The sequence below is a fragment of the Diadema setosum genome, chromosome 3 (genome assembly GCF_964275005.1).
Source record: "Diadema setosum chromosome 3, eeDiaSeto1, whole genome shotgun sequence".
NCBI classification, from domain to species: Eukaryota; Metazoa; Echinodermata; class Echinoidea; order Diadematoida; family Diadematidae; genus Diadema; species Diadema setosum.
Window position 1 is genome coordinate 22,634,583 of NC_092687.1, and position 22,698 is coordinate 22,657,280.

At 36.7% G+C, this 22,698-nt stretch overlaps 1 protein-coding gene across 1 annotated transcript in view; it reads left to right on the forward strand.

Annotated features, from left to right (window-relative positions):
- LOC140246692 (uncharacterized) overlaps window positions 1-18,247 on the forward strand; it is a 28,888-nt gene extending 10,641 nt beyond the window's left edge. The window contains exons 2-9 of the mRNA XM_072326030.1: window positions 1,977-2,048; window positions 2,805-2,876; window positions 8,748-8,819; window positions 10,612-10,742; window positions 12,658-12,786; window positions 15,848-16,081; window positions 16,768-16,908; window positions 17,956-18,247. Of these exons, the coding sequence (XP_072182131.1) occupies window positions 1,977-2,048; window positions 2,805-2,876; window positions 8,748-8,819; window positions 10,612-10,742; window positions 12,658-12,786; window positions 15,848-16,081; window positions 16,768-16,908; window positions 17,956-18,128 (1,024 nt within the window). The 3' untranslated portion in view covers window positions 18,129-18,247. The remainder of the gene's footprint in view (window positions 1-1,976; window positions 2,049-2,804; window positions 2,877-8,747; window positions 8,820-10,611; window positions 10,743-12,657; window positions 12,787-15,847; window positions 16,082-16,767; window positions 16,909-17,955) is intronic.
- The last annotated feature ends 4,451 nt before the right edge of the window (window positions 18,248-22,698 follow it).

Consider the following 22,698-nt stretch of genomic DNA (forward strand, 5'->3'; position numbering starts at 1 on the left):
GAATACAATACAGCCCATTTCAAGCTTCCTTACAGCAATTTATGATCCTCTTTACATCATTAGAGAGCAAAGTACAAGTTTATCTTGGTATCTGAATAATAAAAAATGCTTTCCAACATGCCAAAATTTTAGAAATATTAGTTTCATCATCAAGGGATGTCTTCCTTCCGTCACCCATTGGTATCATTGAATTCCCAGGAATCTTGTAATGCATGCTGTGGGCTAGGTCAGGAGCTTTCATTGATAGGATTTGAACAATTAAACAAAACAAGAGAAATGTTTGATATTAGTTTTGTTGTTGTTGTTGATGGCACTAAATAGATAGTGTTTACAAACAACGTAGATTGCTGGTAGCAGGAAGGTCTACCCAAGGAGTTATCACCCATACCTCCTTGGTCCATCAAAACTTCTGTTAACCCATTGATGATGAGCTGATTATGCTACAACACATGTTTCCCATAGACACCTGCTTGAGTATACTCGGGACTAGCATTTAACAGGTTAAAGTTTTAGTTACGTCCCTCAACAGATGCCTAATCAATAGGGAATAGAGCAATTTGTTCTTTCCTGCACTCTGCTGTCTGTCATCAATGAAATACATGTATATCAACCATAATCTTGATTTACAAGCTTTGTTGCCTCCAGTCTCAGAGGAGATTAAATTTCTCTCAACCCAGTTTGTTGGTAGAACACATAATTGTGGAATTGCGAGGAACATGAGGTTAGTAAGAAATTATCCCTTGTGCAAGAAAAGTCTGGGAATTTCCCTTTCTGTATTGAGTTGGAACTTACAATGTATGTATCTACCTCTGGTGTAACGGTTTGAGCAGGGAGGTGGACTCACTGGTTCAAGGAAGCTTGCCATTGATGGATAATTGTGTCATCCTGGACATTGTCTCGGAACCTAGAGGTCATTGACCCAGAAATGGCTAATTTGGCATGAATTCAGCCTCTCAGACTGATGAAGTAGTGATTGACATGATGAATGTTGTTCATCTGTGTACAAACTTCTCTTTCTCTCTGTGTAACATACTGTACATCTAAATCACACAACCAGCAAAGAGTCAGCCAATAGGAATTTTCAATAAAGATTTCATTCCATTAAATTTTTGGTGCTATCATTCATAACCTCCCCCCCCCCCCTCTATATGGGAGTGGAGGGAATAACTCTTTGGAAGATCCTATTAAGTAATTGAGTGCTGAGTAGCATAGTCCTGGCATTTGGTAGCTGACTCAAATGTTCTAGTAGTATAGTAAACACAGACTTTGAATGCATATTAACACAATGTGCAAGTTGGTCCTAACAGATACAAAGTGTACCACTCTGTACATGTAGATTAAAGTCAGACAAAGGACAAAGACAGTGTAACAGGTTTCATCAGAATTTGTACAGTTTCATGTTTTCATAAACAGGGATATCAGTGGAACTACATAGTTTAGATGAGGGGATTAAGATACATTGTAATGATAATGCCTCACAACTGGCCTACACAAAAATATTGGAAAACTATCATTTTTTTTTATTTTTTTTTTTATATAAAAGTATAGTTTGTGTGTTTGCATCAAGGTTTTGTTGTATATTGATAATCTACTGACAATTTTCAGGTATGAAAATGTTAATTGTAGTTGCAACTTTATTTACCAAAAATACAATTGTAATTAATACATTTAAGAATTGTGTATAAGCTAATGGGAAATTTGTGAGTTGATGACACTGTTACCTCATCTAATGAGCATAATGTGTTTGCCACGAATATCACTATTAGTTTGAAACATGTGAAACTTTAAATTCCTTTCTAGTCTTCATTTTGAGTATGATGACACTTCTACTACTCTGTTTGACTGGTTTAACTCTCCCTACTTCAACGTGGTGTAGGATTACTCTTGCAGTTCTCTGAATACTAACACCATCAAATAATAGCATGTCATGTTTTTCTCAACCTCTGCCAACTCTTGTTTTTTCTCTCTTTATACAGCGACCTCTCAGACAACAACTTGGTTTCCGTGCCAACAGAAGCCTTCAAAGTGCTGGCCAACATCCAGTCCATGTGAGTGCTGTCACAATGAGGAGGGCTCGTGTGTATAGTTCATTGATAAAAGTCTAAATTATGGAAGGGGATATATGATGAATCATGCCCACAAGACAAAAAGCAGGGTTTATTTCTCTAGAGGATTGTTGGTAGTTTGAGAAGTTCTTTGATTATAAGATATGTAAAAAAAAAAAGAAAAACCCTCACAAATATCAAACATGATACAATTTTCTCATTCTATACATATTCATATAGGTACAGTACAGGAGTCTTATCACATTACTGGTCCATGACAGTGGAACAATCCGTATAAAAACCACATAATACTATTAGAACTGACATGGAGATATCTTTCTTATGAAGTATATGGTCCTATATCTCATCAGAGAAAAACTCTTTCACCAAATCTGTGACAAAATTCCTTTATACCATTGAAAGTGATGTCATGTTTCAACTTGATGTCAATATTTCAAATCCTATGCTACATTCGTAAGTCATTTGTATCTGTTTGGTTTACATCCCAGGATATGAATGTGAGGGGATGAATCGTTCATCTTGTATTTGGCAAGAAATAAACCCTTCATAATGATTTGCAATCATTTATGCACTTCCCGTGTAGTGAAGGTCAAAGGTCAGTGTGCCAAGTCAGGTGTCTGACAGCACACAGTGTGTGAGAATCTTGGTTGATTGGATATCTTGGAGATATGGTTGATATCTTTATATGTTCATATGTTAATGGGTATTCTACAGTATTTGTTTTGATTTCTTCTCTAGAATTCTGGCCAGGAATCAGATAACCACAGTCTCACCTGGTGCATTTGATGTCTTGAACAGTCTGACAACAGTGTGAGTAATATTAAGGAATTTAATGGCAAAGAGTCTGCCCAAGATTCTACTTGTATACATTCTTGTGTGGAATAGTAATGCTATGTAATGATGCATTGATGATGGAACACTGTACTGTGACCGACTTCCCTCAGTAAACTTGATGAAAGGTTAAAGAGACCTGCATATTGTCCAGGATTTACCTACATTTATTACTGATGTGCAATAAAAATATTTAAAGTAAACAATAGGATTAGGCCTATGTGATTTTTGAGTAGCATCTTTGAAAATGTTTGATACTTAAAAAAATTATCTTATTTACTGACATACAGTACCTCACCTCATTAGTGACTATTGACTCAATACCTTTAATTTTTCAACAGTAGGAATCAAATTCCAACCCTTCATAGGATTCAGATTACAGACAAATACAATGTACCTCCATTTGGATATCATCATTTAATCTCATTTCTCACTCTTGCATTACATGTATTACACTGACACAGTACTCCACTCCCTGAAGTGATCCCCTGCAAGGTTTACTACTGTATAAGCTCATAAAACTGTCAGTCAGTGCTGCATCCACGCACTGTTCAGCCATGAGTGGCGGATCCAGAGGGGGGCGGATCCAGAGGGGGGCGCACCCCCTCTATATTTTTGGTTAAAACAAAAGAAATAAAAAGAAAACAAATGGGGGGGATGCATGCACCCCTTGATTTCGCAAAGGTGCCTCCCCTTTACGGAATCCTGGATCTGCCCCTGGCCATTGAATGAAGAACAGTGAACATTTTGGTTACAGCTTGTTTTTCCTAAAGTTTGTTCATCCAAAAATGAAAAAAAGAAAAGAAAAAAGTTTTGTAATTGCTGAGGTTTGTTAGTAGGCTATACACACTGTCTTTATGTTTACAGATTAAAAAACCTTACATTTTCCGATCAACAAACATTCAGAATAATGAACCTTAATTCATTTTCGGAATTCCAAGCATTCAGGATGATAAACCTTCAGAATAATGCCAGAAATGTTCTGCTTAATGAACCATTTTTCATTTGGGGATTAAAAACCTGTAGGTATATGAAATTTGTAAGTTTTGTAAACAAAACATCACCTAACAGTTTTGATGATACTTATTATGATACAATATGTAGGGCCTACCATGTAATGAAAACCACAAGACATATACTTTCATTGTTTCACATTTTTAATTGACAATTTTATATACAGAGTTTGAATTTTACCATGACTTTCTTTTTTTTTCTTCTAAAAGTGTGTAGACTTTGTCCCACAAAAAGATACACATTGTATAGCTACTCTGAAATATTCTATTCTCCCTGTTGGTTCTTACTGCATAGCATACAGTGTAATGAGGTAATAAAGAAATATGTACTTGTAGTTTATTTACTCAAAGATTGTGGGAGTGCAGACATCACTTTCTGTTTATGCAAACACACACACACACACACATACACACATACACACACATACAAATGAATATTGGTGTGCTCTTCTCCAGCAGGAGAAAGTTATGTACAGATTTGGTTTGGGGGCAAAAGTAGGGGGATTCCCATCTTCCTGGAACATAGAGCTCCCATTTCAGTAGCACTTAAAGGGATGGTATAGTTTTGGTTGAGATGGGCTTCGGCTTTTAATTTTTTGGCAAGATCTTCAAAGTCAAAAACCACTTATATGAAGTATGGAAGAGCATGCAATTCTAAGAGGAATTAAAAGTTTATGAAATTATGAAAATCGGTTTTGAAATGGCTGAGATATCCAAAACAAAGTGGTTCTATGAAATAATAGGTGGGATCCTTTTTCTTGTGATATCTCGGTCATTTCCTACAGCAATATTCATCAAATAAACTTTTAATTTCTCTTAGAATTGTTTGCTCTCTAATATTTCATATAAGAGGTTTCTCATTTTCTCATGAAAAGTTAAAAACCTGAATTTCCATTTTCAACCAAAATTATACTATCCCTTTAATGAGGTGGAACTTCCCCCACTGGCTGTGGGTATCTTTTCTCCCAGTGGGGGTGCAGTGCTCCGTAATGAAATGAAATGTGTTGTGATGCCTACTGCCATGTGAAATCCAATATTTTATTTAGTGCTTATCTTATACCATAACCATCCTTGCCACCTGTCAAGGTTATGGATTAAGAGGCACAGCCAATAACCTTTCAAAAGGCTCTGAAATGTGTGGCTGTTTTTAATTCAACAGTGTATGGTGTCAATAAAATACATGTTTGTGCATGTATGTGCGTGTGTCTGCACATACAAATCTCTTGTTAGAATAGCCTTTGCAACCAGACCATCCCAGATACCTTCACAGCCTTGTCAATATTTTTTATTCCATCTTTAGTATTCTTTTATCCGAAAAGGAACTTATTCTGCTTTACATAATCTAGTTTTTCTCACATGGCTCATTCATAATGCTCTGTTTGTTGTTGGAATTTTCACCTCCATGTGCATGTAACCACTGTAATCACAGTTTGTTTGTTTGTGATGTAATGTATATGGGCCATTCTCAGATTAAGTGTTCAATTCCATGTGAGTAAAACCGAAAAATCAACCACAAAGTAATACATTCAAAGATGTGTTTTCGGAAACTTCAAAACCGGTCAAATACGAAACAAAAAGTGGAACATTCTAAATGATGGCCATTCATTGAGTAAAAATGAATTGAAATAGAGCATCATATATGATTTTTGATCACCAATCAGATACGTTACCGCAAATTTACATGTTGTAATGGACTCCTAACTCTGAATTAAATTTATTGTTTTGATCCAATTTCTGTTCAGGAAAAGACATCTGTCCCCCCTAAAGATATTGGGGTTTTTCAAGAGGTAGAGATGTTGTCATCCCTTGCTAATTGGTAGAAATTATTTCTGTGTGGTAGGTTGAAATATGCTTTTTGCTGAAATGAAATATAACCTTAAGATTCACTTTGTATTTTTAGCAAATTTCGCTTACAAATAAAGTTTCGAATCCCACAAATCATGCAAAGGGAACGATCCGATCTGGAATTTCCACAGGAAACAAATATGAATTGCTTTCCTGGGGAAATAACTATTGAAAAACATCGAATCACCTTTGGTAACGTATCTGGTAAAATATAAGTAATAATTTTAGTTGTGTATGAATTAATAAATATCACCTGTTTAATTATTTACCTCATGAATTGATGTAAAAATGAATGATGTAAGCCCAAATTAACCATTTTAAACATTGTACGTAATATTTAAACTATGAAATGTAGTGGAAAAGAGCCCTAAATGTGAAAGCTGAGTTCTTCATTCACAGAATATTCTCATCTTACGTCTGAATGTATTTATCCATCTGACTGTAAATATTCATTAACTTTTGATGGATAATGCAAACAAGGTTTGAAAAATATATTTTTGCAGGCACTTAGAAGGAAGTAGGTACAGTCTCTATGAACTCGATATGCTAAACAGTTGTTTGACCTATGGTAACGTATTTGGCTCATCCCTTTTAATGAAAATGAATAAATAATTGTTCAACTTATCATTGAATATTGAGTAGTTCTTCATATGTTGAACAACACTAGAATAAATATGCAACAGAACACTGAAACTTTTCTCGGAAGCGTTTCATAAACTACTTTTTACTCTTTCAAAGTTTGGTAACGTATCTGGCGTACCGTAAATGAATCTGTCGGTGAAGTTACAGAGCGATTTCTACTGAATATTCTTCATTTGAACATAACTTTAATTTTTTATGGAAGCGTCATTCTATGCAGAATTGTTTTATGAACACTTTGTTTTACATAACATTATTTGTCACCGTGGGTGCCCTGAATTATACGTAACGTATCTGTTAAATCTGAAAAGCAAAAAACTGATATGCTGAATCTTAGCTTCGTCTTGTAAAATAAACGTTCAAAGTTGTTGCATAGAATATGAAAGTGGCTGGGTTTTATAAAATAGAACTTTGGAGTTTATGAGCACACAGCGATTTGTTTGTAAAAACATTTACAATTTCTTTTCAGCATTTTGATTATGTGGTAACGTATCTGTCGGAAAACTTGGCATTAAGTTGTGAGACACTGACGCACAAAGAAAAATCATGTGGAAGTGTTGCTCTTTTTCACCTCTCTGTCCTTTTGGTGTAAGAATATAATCCTGAGGTCCAACAAAACGAAGCATGTAATGTGTAGGGATGAATTTTGACCAGATTTGATCCCCAGAAAGCACAAGACCAATGAGCAAAATTCGGTCACGTATCTGGGGTAACGTATCTGTGGTAACGTATATGGTCGATCATATTATTATGAGAGCGATATCTACCATATATTTCTCACTTGTACTAAACTTTAATGTTGAATCGATGCGTCATTCCGAGGAGTAATGTATAATATGCAATTTGTCTGACATTGCAATATCTGTCGCAGTGGGTGGCGTGAAAAGTATGTAACGTATCTGTCCAAATAAAAGTGTAGAAAACCGATATTTCAAACATTATACCGTATTTTCAATAAAGAGCTGTTGCAGAAAAAATCTAAGTACTTGCAGTGTATGAAGTATATCCTTAGGATTTCATATACACAGGGTCATTGCATAGTCTTGTTATTTTCCCAATGCTGCAACACTAAAGAAACTGGTAACGTATCTGGCGGTGAATTTGGCGACAGGATTCAAAAGGCTATAAAAAAAGAAGTCAATAAAAATTTTGGAACTTTTTGAGCATTGTGATTAGCACATATGATATGCTCATCGTCCATGAAAATGATATTTGGAAAGTGTGTTTGTGGACGGAGAGGAGCAATGAAAAATAATTCTGAAATAGCCGGCGACACTGCGTTTTGGGGGTGTTAACGAAGTTTAACAGCAAAATTTTGTACAAAAAGGCAGACAACTGCATTTGATTGTGTTTATTTTTAACAAATAAAGTCCTCGTGATATATTATAAGCATTTAAATAGTATCTAATAGGTTTCAGGGAACCGCAAACTGTCATGGAATGTCGGCGACACCAAAATTCCGTATTTGAACGCTTTTACTGAGAATGGGCCATATGTGACCCTGCACCACAAAACCAACAAAAAGTCGTCAGACGTGGATTCGGAAAAAGCAGACTCTAAACTTTAAAATGATATATAACTCGATTCAAATGGACTCCCCTAACCCATCTTAATATTGGAAAGAAAGCACACTTTCTCAAAAAGTGTGAACTGAGAATAGAGGCTTTGAAGTACGGGGTCTATTCAAGCTCTTAATCTTTACTAAGCCGTACTACCTGTGCAATGAATGGGACAAAAACAAGATGTAAACCACTGTAGCAATAACAATAAAGGGATTATCAGATTATGCTAAAACTGAGAATGTTCTATCAACACATTCTGTCCATGATTAATGTCAAATCTCAAAGCAGTAGCATCATCCTGTCAAAAGTTATCACAGTTGAAAGTGAAGAGTCTGTATAAAGGATTTTCAAGAAAAGAAAAGGGGCCCTCTAAAACATATACCTGACCACACTACTTTACCAAAAAAAAAATGTTGTAGAAAAACTGCTGAAAACCCACTTTCCCATTCATTTCATGATCCCAAACTCAAGAAGAATTGCTCTTTCATAAAATATGGAGAACTAAAAATTGACTTGGTTGACCTATTTCATCTTTTTTGAGTCCTGATGTAAAATCAAGGGGCATGACTTATTGGTGGTTTTGTGATGCATGGTCACATATTATATCAAATGTCAGATTATTAAACAATTATTACTTGAAAGGCATTCTATATTTTCCTCAGAACATATCTTTTATGAATAATATCTTGACATTCAAGAAGACAACAGAAGTTTTCAGGGACTTGCCATATGTATAGCTGTCATAACTTTATTTGATCTTACTGATTATTCACAACCTTGTTTAATGACAGAAATCTCCAAGCGAACAGCCTTACAACTCTCCAACAAACTAGCTTTAACCTGGTCCAGAGTCTGCAGAATATGTAAGTAATCTAAATTGATTCCAATGTTTCTCAGAACTATCATGTTGTCACTATAGCTTTATGTACTCTGCCAGATGGATCCATGGTTGTCACAGTTTAGGACCTAGTTATTCAGGGGTGGATCCAGGAATTCGGTAAAGGGGAGACGTCTTTACTAAATTAAAAGGGGGCGCAGGTGCCCTCCATTTTTTCTTTTTCTTTTGTTTTAACTAATTATAAAGAGGGGGCGCGCACCTGGTGTGCCCCCCCCCCCCCCCGATCTGACACTGGTTATTACCCATGACTGATTATGTGTTATTGAGCTATTGCGATCGCACTTCGGCCGGCGTCCGTCGTGCGTCGTCCTCGTCCGTCGTCCGTCGTCCGTAAACTTTTACATTTTCATCTTCTTCTTGAGAACCCCTTGACCGATTTTCACCAAACTTGGCAGGTAGCATCCCTAGGGGGATAGGATCTCAATTTGTTCAATTGGGCACCATACCCCTCCTGGGGGGCCCCCAGAGGGCCCCAAACCCCCCAAAATTAAGGAATCTTAAAAAATCTTCTTCTCTAGAACCAGAAGTGATAGAGTGAAGTTAATACTATGAATTAGTACATTGATGACTGTGGTTTCAAGTTTGTTCATGGTGGAATCAGGGGTGCCCCCCTTGGGACCCAGGGGAGGGGGTGGGGAGGGGTCCTAATGGGGCCCAAATTGTACATTTTCATCTTTTTCTTGAAAATGCCATTATGAATTTTCACCAAAGTTGGCAGGTAGCATCCCTAGGGGGATAGAATCTCAATTCCATCAAATGGGCACCATGCCCCACCTGGGAGGCCCCAGGGGTCCCACCCCCCTCGTGTAAGGAATCTTTACAGATTTTATCTAGAACTGGAAGTGATTGAGCTAAGTTAATGCAATGAGTCAGTATATTGATGACTGTTGTTTCAAGTTTGTTCATGGGAGAATCAGGGGTGCCCTCCCCACCCCACCCCCCACCCCCTTGGGACCCAAGGAAGCGGGATGGGATGGGGGGTCCAAATGCGTGCCTAAATTTTCATCTTCTTGCTGAAAACAACATAATGGATTTTCACCAAACTTGTCAAGGTAGCATTCCCATAGGGATAAGATCTCAAAGTGTTTGAATGGGCACCATGCTTTCCTTGGGGGCCCCAGGGGGTTCAAACCTCCTAAATTAATGAACATTAAATAATATTTTTCTCTAGTTCTAATCAAAAGTGATAGGGCTTTAAGTCTTTTTTCCCAAGCTGCATAATCCAACGTTCTATAAAGTACAGTGTACTTGGCAGGTATTTTTACCAGTGTGATGGAATATGTAAATGGACACCATGCCCCCATTCTCAAAGCTACCCCCACCATAAGTTTCCAATGTTCTCAGGTAAGAGTTTGCAGGAATGCATGGAAGGTGAACTTGCAATATTCAGGTGAGCGTGTGACCCCCGGGTCTCTTGTTTATATGAAGTGGTAATGAAAATAATAGTGTTAAATAATTTCCTATATACACCTATCACAATTTCTAAAGCACATTTATAGAATAAAAATGAAAGTATGAAAATGAATCTATCTTGACTGGAGGCAATAAAAATCAAAAATTATCCAATATGAATTCAATCAAATTTGTCAGTAAACTATTAGAATAGCTCTCAAGAAATTGGTTGGCAGTAAGATTATGATATGATAATCAATTTCATGAATTTGAAAGATTATGAGAGTCAATTGTATTATTCTCATTGATATGTTAATCGAACTCACATTCTTAGAGATATCTTGATCAAACTCTCATTCTAACAGCTATCTTGATGACAACTCCATTGTGTGTGACACCGGCATTCATTGGCTGAGGACATGGATGACTACCTTGACAGTCTCTGCCTCCTTGACGGGAGACTGTGTGTCTGGAGGCATAATTCAAAGCTATCTTTGTATGTACATCCCTACAGCCTCTCTTAAAGGACAAGTCTGCCTTCATATACCTGTGGATTGAGTGAATGCAGCAATATTAGTAGAACACATCAGTGAAAGTTTGGGGGAAATCAGAAAATCCATTCAAGAGTTATAAATTTTTAAAGTATCAGCAAAGTCCCTGCTGAATGAGAAGACTTGTACAGTGTATAATGTCACGTTCGTAATACAAAATTGATGTAAGGAAAGTATATAGACAATTTAAAAAAGAATGTATTTTTTGAAAATAGTGCACATTTCCTCGGCTTGTCAAGGATGTATGGTAGGGTACTATCATTCCCCCTGCCTTCTGACAGAGGATAGTCAAGTGTGCTTTTATCATGCGAAAAAAGTGAAAATATGTTGATTTTTCTTTATATTTTCTTTATATTGTTCTACACATGTGTGACATCACAAGCTGTAGTAGTCTTCTCATCCAGCAGTGACTGAGCAGACACTTCAAAAATGTATAACTTTTCAAGGGATTGTCTGATTTTCCTCAAACTCTCTTTGAGGTGTTGTACTAATATTTCTGCATTTACGCAATCTTCATGTCTATGAAGGTGAACTTTTCCTTTCCTGTAAAGAAAATGTCACTCCTTTGTTCCATGCTTTAGTGTTCATGTAATGAAGCATGTGCAAGGTTTGTGACAATTAGGGAGTAACCTTATCCCTTGAGTCACAGAATTTATTATACTGAGCATGAAACCCTTTTTCTGTCTTTTTTCTTTGTTTGTGAATTTCTGTTTTCACTTTAAAAATGGCAATTAGGTAAGTTGGGCATGATAATCAGATTTCCAAGCCTGCTTCTGTTGTCTTCAACACATGAGGCAGTTTCAGTGAACTCAGCAGTCAGAGGTTAACAAACTCTTTGTGGATAACCTGTGTGTTCCAGTCTTATCATGTTAAAGTTTCAATGAGTTTACCTTATCATACACTACTATATCAAATTTGCTTGAAACATCTTTTAAGTCTCGTCTTAATTTCAAGGAAATTCATGTATTATTTAATAATGATAATAATAATAATAGCAATAATAGCAATGATAATAATAATAATAATAATAATAATAATAATAATAATAATAATAATAATAATAACAACAATAATAATAATAATAATAATAATAATAATAATAACAATAATAATAATAATGATAATAATAGTAATAATAATAATAATAATAATAATAATAACAATAATAATAATAATAATAATAATAGTAATAATAATAATAATAATAATAATAATAACAATAATAATAATAATAATAATAATAATAATAATAATAATAATAACAGTAATAATAATAATAATAATAATAATAATAGTAATAATAATAATAATAATAATAATAATAATAATGTCTTGTTTACCCAGGGTAGCCTCTTAAATGTTGCCACTGCTCTACCAGAGGGCCCTGCTATTATTATTACCCTAGCGTTGCCAGGAACCCATTTATACACCTGGGTCGAGAGGGACATAGTGGGTAAAACATCTTGTCCACGGACGTAAGCACTGGGCGGGAATTAATTGGACGCGGGGCCATCCTATCGGGAGTCAGGAGTCTTATCCACTTTAATTGCCACATTAGATGAGAGATCACCTAATTCATCTAGAGAAATGACTATTTTCACCAAGTCACACGAAGGGCAGCACCTAGTGCTATATTTACTTTGTATGGTGAAATGTTTTCTGCCATGGGAAAACTGCAATGCTGGAATTTGAATGTGTAGTCTATAGAGCAAAGCTTGTAACTTGTAACTTGTTTGTAACTTGAAAGATTGGGGGAAAGGGTTTTAAACATAGGTAAATGCATATGGTGACCACCAAATGATTTCAAAACTATGGCAGCTAACCTTGTTCTCTTACATGTGACTCCTTGTCTCCTTCCAGCTGCACAGACTGTTGATAGCAGAGCCACTGTGTCCTTTGAAGAGGCTGATTTTTCAGCCTCAGAAGGTGATGGGGTAGCAGCTGTGGTTATAGTGAGGACGGGAATGACGTCAAATCAAATTCAGTATGGTAAGTGTATTCGAATGTCTTTTGCAGTATAGTGGGCAATTTGATTATCAGGTGATTATCTCCATTTGTGGGTTAATTTCTCAGAAAAATTATCAGTTCCTGTGTAATCCAGTCATCATAAAAGTTGGCAGACTTGGCAAATTTCAGAAAAAAAGTGAGCTGTATTAAAGAAAATTGGATGGGAAGTATGACTGAAGTAAAAAGCTTAATAGGAAAGGAGAAGGTTCTGATATAAGTTTTGACACATTGATAACATCTTAAAAGGTAACCATTCCCATTATTATAAGGTTGTCATTTAACATTTAGTAAAATGATTGTTCAGTTTTTATGCCTCCGCAACGAAGTGGCCGGAGGCATTATGTTTTCGGGTCGTCCGTCCGTCCGTCCGTACGTACGTCCGTCCGTCCCGTTTTGTTTTTGTCGATATCTCAAGAACCGTGTGGTGGTTTTACATCAAACTTGGTATGAGGGTATATCCTTGGGGGATAATACTTTGTGTGGATTTTAGGGTCACAGGGTCAAAGGTCAAAGGTCACAGGTTATTTTGTGAAAAAATATTGAAATTTCATGTTTTTCTCCATATCTCGCAAATGGTTCAAGGTATTCTCATGGAACTTAGTATATATGCTTGTACCGATGGGCAGTGATTATCTAGGGAAGTTGGGGGTCATGGGTCAAAGGTCAGGGGGTCAAAGGTCAAGGTCAACTCCTCAAAATATCACTACTTTCCTTAAAATGCAATATGCCTGAAGGTTTGTTTTTTTTTTTTAACTTGATGTATGGCATGTATTACCCAATATATATTTTTGGGGAAGTTTCTTGCCAAAAGGTCAAAGGTCAAAAGGTAAAAGGTCAAGTGAAAGTGCTAAATTGCACTTTTTCCTCCATATCTCGAAAGTAACTCAAGGTATCATCATGAAACTTACATATTTATGCATGTTTAACCTAACAGTGATTCTCTTTGGAACTGTGAGGTCAAAGGTCAAAGGCCAGGTTTAGATAATGCTATTTTCCCATTTGATACTGAAATTATACTTTTTCTCAATACCTTGAAAATTACTCAATGCATAAAATTATAAAAGGGTCAAAAGTCAAGTAAAAATCATCAGTTCCCCCAAAATCTGCACTCTGACATTTTAATCATTCATCCAATTGAACCTAGTTCCAGGAAAGTGAACATTCAGCACATTTGTGTCAAACCTGTCATTTTAATATTTTGCCAATTGTGTGAAACTGTCATCACACATTGTCAAGACATTGTACTATAGACCTATTAGGAGAACCATGCATTATGGCGGAGGCATATCAGTCGCCTAGCGATATATCTAGTTATGTTCTCTTTCACATCACCTCCCATTACCCAAAAGTGCATGTCCTATACAATGACTATCTAATGCCTACAGTTTGTTCATATAATCATGTACCTGCTATCTGTCTTACTGTATTTCCAATGATGTTCCTATCTTTCAAGGAAAGAAGGTTAGAGCTGTGTTTAATGAGGATTTCTTCAGATCAAACATCTGGTATACCATATTATGATAATTAGAAAATTAGAGCACAGACCTCTGCCAAGCAGGTCATTTCCACCCATTATTCACACACATGCTGAAAATTGCCCTAGTTTCCCAATATAGAAGAAGCCCTTTGTGTATGTCATCACCTTCCAATTACATGGTGCCTCGCCTGAACAGAGAACGCACTTTAGAGCGCGTATGCAAACCTCAAATATATAGCCCTACAGCTTGAACTCCTAATTAAGTTCATTGTCCCTGTCTGCAAAAGCATAAAAAATCCTTCAAAAATCTATAAAAATTCCAGGACACTACTCTTGTGTCATTATCAACTTTCCCTGCAAGTTTCCTTCGAATCCGTTTACAACTTTTTACAACGTTTACTCCTCCTCCCTTGGTGGAGGTAATTAGAAAGGTATTTACACTCTGGAATTTCTATATGTTGTGATTTAAGTTTGTCAGGTAGTTATACACATCCAGAAACATAATTTTTGTGACTCAATTATGATGGCCCTTTGAGAAGAGAGAGAAAGAGAGAGAGAGAGAGAGAGAGATAGTCAGCAGGAGACATGCCAATAATCACTGTGTGTTTTGTCACCATATTATAAGCAATGTTATCATTAATAAATCCTTTTAGTCATAAATATCCGCTCCCTTGTCCATCCAAGAAGTCTTGATAATGTGCAAAGTTAGATGGTAGTGTAATGCTATTATGCCTCTAAGACATGGCTGTAATGCTGTTTTGCCTCTAAGACATGGCTGTAATGCTGTTTTGCCTCTAAGACATGGCTTTAATGCTGCTCTGCCTTTTACCCTAATCCCACCGGGTTTTTTGAGGGACTTGAAACCACGGGGGGTTGGGGGGGGGGGGCCTTTTATGGCCCCCCCTTCAGATCTCGGTCATGGATCGCGCGAGCCTCGCAAAAATTTGCACTAAGGTAGAGGCCAATGTAATCTACAAGACTGTATAGTTAGATTTATGAAATTTTAATTCATGTATTTTATATTAATTAATTTATGCTAATTTATGTTTCTTTTTTTTTGAAATCAAAAAATAAAGCTCCAAGACTTCTAATTTTTGGTGAACATATTCTTTTCAATATCCTCAACAATAATATTGAAGCAAAAATTCGGCTTCATAATTATTTCTTATGTATTTTATTGTTTATTGAATTTCTTCTGTATTTCTTTGTTTTTTACTTTTTATTTTTGTTGTTTTTTTCGATAAAATTTGTCGTAGAAACTTTTTAAAGCATAATCAGGTTAAAATGAATTGTTATCAGCCATTGAAAGTAAAAATATATATATTTTTATATGAATTAATTGCAAAAACACAATTTACATTTGATTTGTACACAAAATCATGTTTTTGAGCAATTTTTGAGTCGATGAATTTTTTTTCAAAAGGGGTGTGGCTTCAAAACGGTCTCAAAAGTTGTGCAATACTTGAAATGTCAGACCAAGAGTGAAACAAAAGTTTTTCAGAGTACAGACAGATATTTCATGAACAAGAAACATTTCTTCTTTTTTTTTGGGTGGGACTGAAATAGATGTGACATCGTCTGATGGCAGTGCTGTTGCCAACATAGACTTCATACCTCCAACCTCATCCCAGCGCCTCTTAGAGGGACAAACACGCATGACTGTTGAAATCCCTCTCGTCGATGACAGCGATATAGAAGCAGATGAGACATTTACCGTTTCCCTAAGCATCATACAAAGAGGCGAAGGAAACCAAGCTGTTGTGGGTACCTTGAGCTCGGCGACTGTCACAATCTTAGATAGTAAGTTATTTTTTCTCTATTCTCTACTGGAAATAGGCAATTATGAAAAATGGAAACAAGTTGTTACAACATGAAAAATTTAACTTTTAAGATCATGCATGTTTTATAGGTTGCAAATTGTATGCTTTTTATTTGCTAAGTCTATTGTTTATAATTTGACTGGAACATTTTGGCCATTTGAACAATCTTTGTATTTTCAAATCCGATCCAGTATACCTCTGGGAAAATTTTGTAATCTCCAAAATTCACCAATGCTTGTAGAAAGCTTGCTGCAGATGACAGGATTTTTCCCCATTTTCTCTTTGTCAGTAGTTACACCAAGGAATTGCAAATCATCAAAAGATTTCAGGAAATATTACAAAGACCAGAGTTCAGCTCCCGTTCTGTTGCTTATGTGTACTATATAGTGGTACCTTGTGAACTCAAACTGCAAATGCTTACAAACCTGAAACATAGTTTGACTGGCTTTCAAATGACGAGCTAGATTTAAATCAAAGGCATGATAGTTTGTAGTGAAAATTATTTAGGAGGTAGCCTGCCTGTTTTGGAATAATACATAAAGACATATGGATTGATGTGTCATCAGGGGGAAAAAAATCAAGGAACTTTCATTGTAGCATTGCAATAATATCTGATGTACCTGATGCAGAGCAGCAAACAATGATGAGAGATGCTATCTTTTGTAGATGATGCCACACCCAAACCAACGACCACACCAAAACCAGAAACTACACCCATCAAGCCTGAGCCAACATCAAAGCCTTCCATGACCACACCCATGACCACCAAGCCTCAAGGCACACCCAAGTCAATCCGCACTGGAGTCAGTAAGTACACACACAGTAATGAGTCTTCCAGGACTATTGACTTAGCAATATTCAACCGTCCACCAGCAGTGACCATGGTCATCTAAACTTTGTCATGAGACTTTATGGGAAGACTCTGCCAGTCGTGGGTCAACATCAGCCAGATATCTGGTGAAGCAAAGTAGGCCCTAGCTATTAAGTTATATGCTCATGGAATTGCGACACTTGTGTGTATTTCAAGTGTATAGGACTACATATTTAATTGATTTATGTAATGCACAGCTTTGTAACTTCTGCTGGGCCTAAAATGTCCTTATGCAAATGCATTAGAAAGACTCAGAATTTTTTAGTGGCTTGTTGGTAGGAGACAAACACCACTCCCAGACTCAGAATATGAAATCTAACATTTGTGATTTTATCCATAGTCTATGACTTACATCAAGATTGGTCCCTGCCAGAAGATGAGATATCAGACAATCTGTAATCTCAAAATGTGTCTTTCTTGTCTTAACTTATATCCTGTGTCATGAGTTTCTCTTCATCTGAAATAGCAAAGAAATAAACAGTTCTTTTCTCTTTTAGTCCTTCTTTGTTTTTGGAAAATGTAGTGAGATTCTCTAGAAGTGTTAGGTTTATCCTCTTTGAATGACCCAGCTAATAATTGATGCCACAATTGATATATTTTCTTCCTTTGAACTGTGATCTCTGTAGTATTGATGGTTGCACTTACTTGCTGTGCACTTTGCCATGTTAATGTGGGTAATAACAGCTGGAGAGTAATAGTGGTATGGGAAGAGACTTTAGATGTTTATATCTCCTTTTTTCTTCACAATTGTAAAAGGAAAGGAAAACTCCATTCTGATAGTTATATAGCTATCAGTAAGGGAGCTTTAAATTGTCAGGAGTTACTCATAGTATACAACAGCACAAACAAAGAGTACTTTAACTAGCAAGCTGCTGATAATCAAGTAGAACAGCCAAGACAAAAAACAGGGTATAATCCTAACTCACTTTGTATACTTGTTGACTGGTACAGTGTTGATGTTGTCATTGTCTTGTTGTGTATAGATCCTGCTGCCATTGTTGTGCCCATACTCCTGGTCCTTGTCATCATTGGTGCTCTTGTTGCCTTCTACATCTACCGACAAAGGCAAGTTACACCAAAGACCACTGCAGGGGTCCGTTATGCTGCTGTCCAGAACAAGGGAAAGGTTTATGGGGATGTGACTGTGAAAGCTTGAAGCCTTGCAATAAGACTAACTGCTCCTTGCATGCTCTCCTGCTATGGTGTGACAAGCAGAAGCAATAAACCTCAAGCATGTGCCATACTCCCTTTGCTGCATTTACCAGAAAGTGATTGACATATTATACTAATGATGCACAGGATAGAGTGCGTTAGTGTAGGCGTAGTGCACTCGAGGGTATTTACAATTGTGAAACATGCACGAGGCGAAGCCGAGTGCATGTTGCACTACATTGTAAATACCCGAGAGTGAGCTACGCCTACACTAACGCCACGAAATAATCCTGTGCATCATTTGTTTTATAAAATGGGTCGAAAATTCGAAAACTAACATCATTTTTCAGCGTTTTTCACGTACCTTTGTGGGTCAAGACGTCCGAAGATGTTCGTCCCAAACTTTTACGCACGTCGCACTCGCGGAAGTCCCGCACATACAGTATAAGTATAATGGGGGGTTGGGTTTCCGGACACCCGCATGAAAACTTACTTATTTTACATAGAATATGCACCCTTTACCTTAAAGACTTGATATAGACTCCTCATATAGGCCTACTAGACAACATACTCTGAAAACGGCGTGAGAACTAACCTGCTAAATCGTTGGATTTGCTCTTCAAAGTGACTCCATGTACGCGTCCGGTCCCATAACGCTTGGTCTACTGTACTGTACAAAGTGTACGTATAGTACAGTATACGTACGTACGCCACATATGCACAAGGGAAGACAGGCCGGCCGGCGGCCGGCAGCCCGAACTAGAAGTTGTTTACAGGATTGACAGCGCGTACGCGTATGCATGCAATTCATCAAAGGAGCCGCCGCGCGCACAGACGATCGGCAATCTACCATAGGATTACAGGCAGTGCAGTTGTACTGAAGTAAAGGAAGGAGGTGTGTCTCATTTCAGCGCTTCCTATTGGCTACATTCTTGAACCCATTTTATAAAAACTCTTCATTTGTTTCTTCTATGTAATCATTACCAGTACATTATGAAATCTGTGTAAGAAAATTATCTTTCAGTAATTTTTTACCAGTATTTTCGCAACAAAGCTGATACTTGGAATGGCATCCAGACTTGAATATATTGGTGGTATATGAAACACATTCCGCAATGTCACCACCGTCCTTCTAAATGTACTTGGGCAAGTTTAACAGCCATCATACTAAAACACTAAAGTGACTGGTGGTATTGTGGATATTGGCATGAGACAGGGTTCTGAGTCCTCTTGAGGCATCCTGCTTCTCAAAATCTGAGACTTCACACCAGAGATAGAGTGTAAAGGAATTTGAACAAGTGAAAGAAAACCATGTAGGGAAATAGCCAGACCAGCCATTATTGACCGATTTGGGTTCATTGAAGGCAGCAGACATTTCATGGCACTGGGCGCAGCCATGAACTCAAATTGCGGTGTCTCAGCCGACCCCCCCTGCTCTCCCCCACCCCCAGGGCAACATGTTTATCGCGCACTTGTAACAAAGGTTCGCGCACTAAGCAAGCATTCGCGCACTCAGTACGAGACGCCCATTGGCTAAAGCAACCATGCATCAGTTTTTCATTCTGCGCGCGTGAGAGGGGTTTTGGGAGAGAGGGGGGGGGGGGGGGTCGGCTGAGACACCGTGTAATGGCGCTACCCATGCCAAAAATACACATAGCGCGTCACAGAATCGGTCAATATAGACAGTGAATGATAGGCAGCATGATGTATCTATGACTCAGTGAATGATGTGAAGACAAATATTTGCACACAATTGTAGTATGTCGTGTGGGAGAAAGTGTGAAAGTATAGGCCATTACATAATTCTATATCACAACTCGTATAATTAGCACAGAAGTACTTAAAATTAGTATAATGTAGCATAAAGAGAATATATGGGTAGAAAAGTGAGTTTATAATATTACTGCCTCCATTACTTGAAATTACCTGTAGAAATTTATAAAAACTGGACCATCAGATCATTGTATGTAGATTACTGACCTCTTGAAAGCTGAAATTATTTGGTAGCTAACTTCAGACAGACAACAGTTAGTAGGATTCTCTTCATATCTCCTTTGAGATATCATTGCTGATGAAATGAAACTTTCTATTTTTTTTTTTTCAAGATGCTCGTCCAGGAGCTCAAAATTCCTTTCCCTGTTTTAGGCAGAATTTGAATAAGCCAGCTTTCTGCTTCTGTACAGGTAATAATACAAGCACTGAAAGACTCCGTTGGTGTCTGAATTGCCAATGATTGAAGGTGAAAATTATAGGTCTCTACAGGGTTATATTAAATGCAGGAAAATGTAATGCATTTTATGTCGTTTCATACCTTTTACATGCAGGAACTCTGTCATGAGGAAATATTGTTTATCGGCTATCATGTCATTTCTTTTCTCCAGTGAAGTGAAAGTAAAGTAGCCTATATCATGGACCCTACCACACAGGGTCCATGCCTATATCTTATTCAGTTTTACAGTATTTATTTCATTTAGTGTTGTTGTTTTTTTAAAGAAAACTCATGATATAGACATAGTCACTCATGATATAGACATACTCACTGTGTTTTCTTGTAATACTCCCAGACCTGTATAGTTCTGGCTGGACTAGTGGCTTGACTACTCCACACCAGTCTTGTAATTTTTACTTCATAATTTCATGTCTCTTTTATCTACTGGAGTTATTAACCCTTTCCTTACAAATAACTTCTCAAAATTGCTCAAATGTCTGAAAGAAATAGGAGAAGTACATGTTGTTGGTGCTTTGACCGTAGCAACTAGAAAAATGGAACAAAATATTATATGCTGCAAGTTTCCTCAAGAAAGTTTACTTGCCAGCAGTCATGGTTTTCAGGTTTCCCCACAATCACAACATGTTTCAGTTAGTAAGACAGAGAAAAACAGAGAGTGAGTGGAAGAGAGGGGGAGAGAGGGAGAGAGAGAGCTTGTGTGTATGTGGGGATGGAAAAGAAAAATAGCTATGAAATAATGCAGATTTCCTCATATGGGTAGTTAAATCCCTGGAGTTTGATTGTTAAATGGCGTGATCGTAATTACACAGATATAAAAAGTGACTATCTCAAGGTCCATATCATTAACAACTTATCACCAATGGAATGTCTTGTTTCTTTAAGATGGATGGGGTAAAATAATTGTTTGTTTTTTTCCCAATTGTCATTCTGCCACAGTTATAAATTGTGTCTGTATGAACAGAATAATATGTACACTTTATAGCAAACGAATACAAGGAGATACTCTTAGTCTGTGCTATTCTACTTGTGAAGATATCTGGTGAGCATTAGTTTAATGATTTGCAAGATTTTTGTTGGCGATAGTAGAGTGGACTCATTTATTTTATAACCTATAATCTATTGTATCACTGCCATTTTGTACAGTGTTTCCCTTAAGGATGTCTGTAAGTTCAACATGAAGTGATCTGATGGGCCATAAGAGGCCAGAAATCTTTTGAGCCTAGAGAGGATAGATACTCACAAGGGATATTTTGATAATGTCTGTAATCTAAGGATTATGACAAGTTCCTGCCAGTTGAAAAAGGCTTGTATGGAAGCTTTTATTATCTGTTTACTTCTGTCTCAAGATTGAGACAAAAAGGGAGCCCCTGTTTTATTGTTGGATTCATGCTCCCTCATCAGGCATAAAGTATATCTATTTGTGAATTGTTGCTGAATGACTTTAAGGCATTTTGCTATTGTGTTTGAAAGTGTAGGGCAGCAACAGAGTCTATGAATACTATTGGATAGATTACAGGGGAAAACTTTGGCTATGTTTTTCATCAAATGTCATTAGCTAAGCTCTACTCAATTCCTTTTTATTTTCAACTAACTTTTCTTTTTCATAAATCTGAAATCTTTGTGCCTATTAAAGTATGTTTTCATGTGTCAGTAACATAATAGTGCAGCTATATAATCAAGAGAAAATGTTAATAATGATTTTGAAAGATGCACAGTTCATGAGTGCTATTTGTAGTGAATTCAGAATCCTTATTTCATATTTGTAAGATATTTTTTATAGCTTGTGCTGAAGAGGGAATATTCTTATGCTATTCTATCTTGAGCCTGTTTGCTGTCACAATAAGTTCTTGTGACTTGTACTCAGTTTTCATTGTCATCTTGTATATTCATCTGTCCGTCAGTGTTGATTGTTACAAGACCTTTGGTACCACAGAGCAGTTGACATTTCAGCATATCTAGTGTATCTCTCACTTCAGGGTTACTAAGCTTTTAGATTTTTTGGTAATTTCTTTTACAAGTTCAGATAAAAGTTGACACAAAATATCTTATCAGAAACTAAGAAGGAGAAAATGTTTTCTCTTGCTATGTTTTTATATTACAAATGATAATACAGAGCTCATGGTAGTCAGCACAATAGTTGCAGATCTTGAAATTTGGGAACATAGGATTTTGGGAAGAGATGCAATAAAGCAGACTTCTCTAACAAAATCATGATTTGATCACTGAAATTACCTTTTTAATTATTTGTGATAGATATATACATGTATATGGAATTCACTCAAATTTGTTATTTTATAGTAGAGTAATTTTCTTGTTGTTTTGTGTTGTGAAGGAGATGTGATTT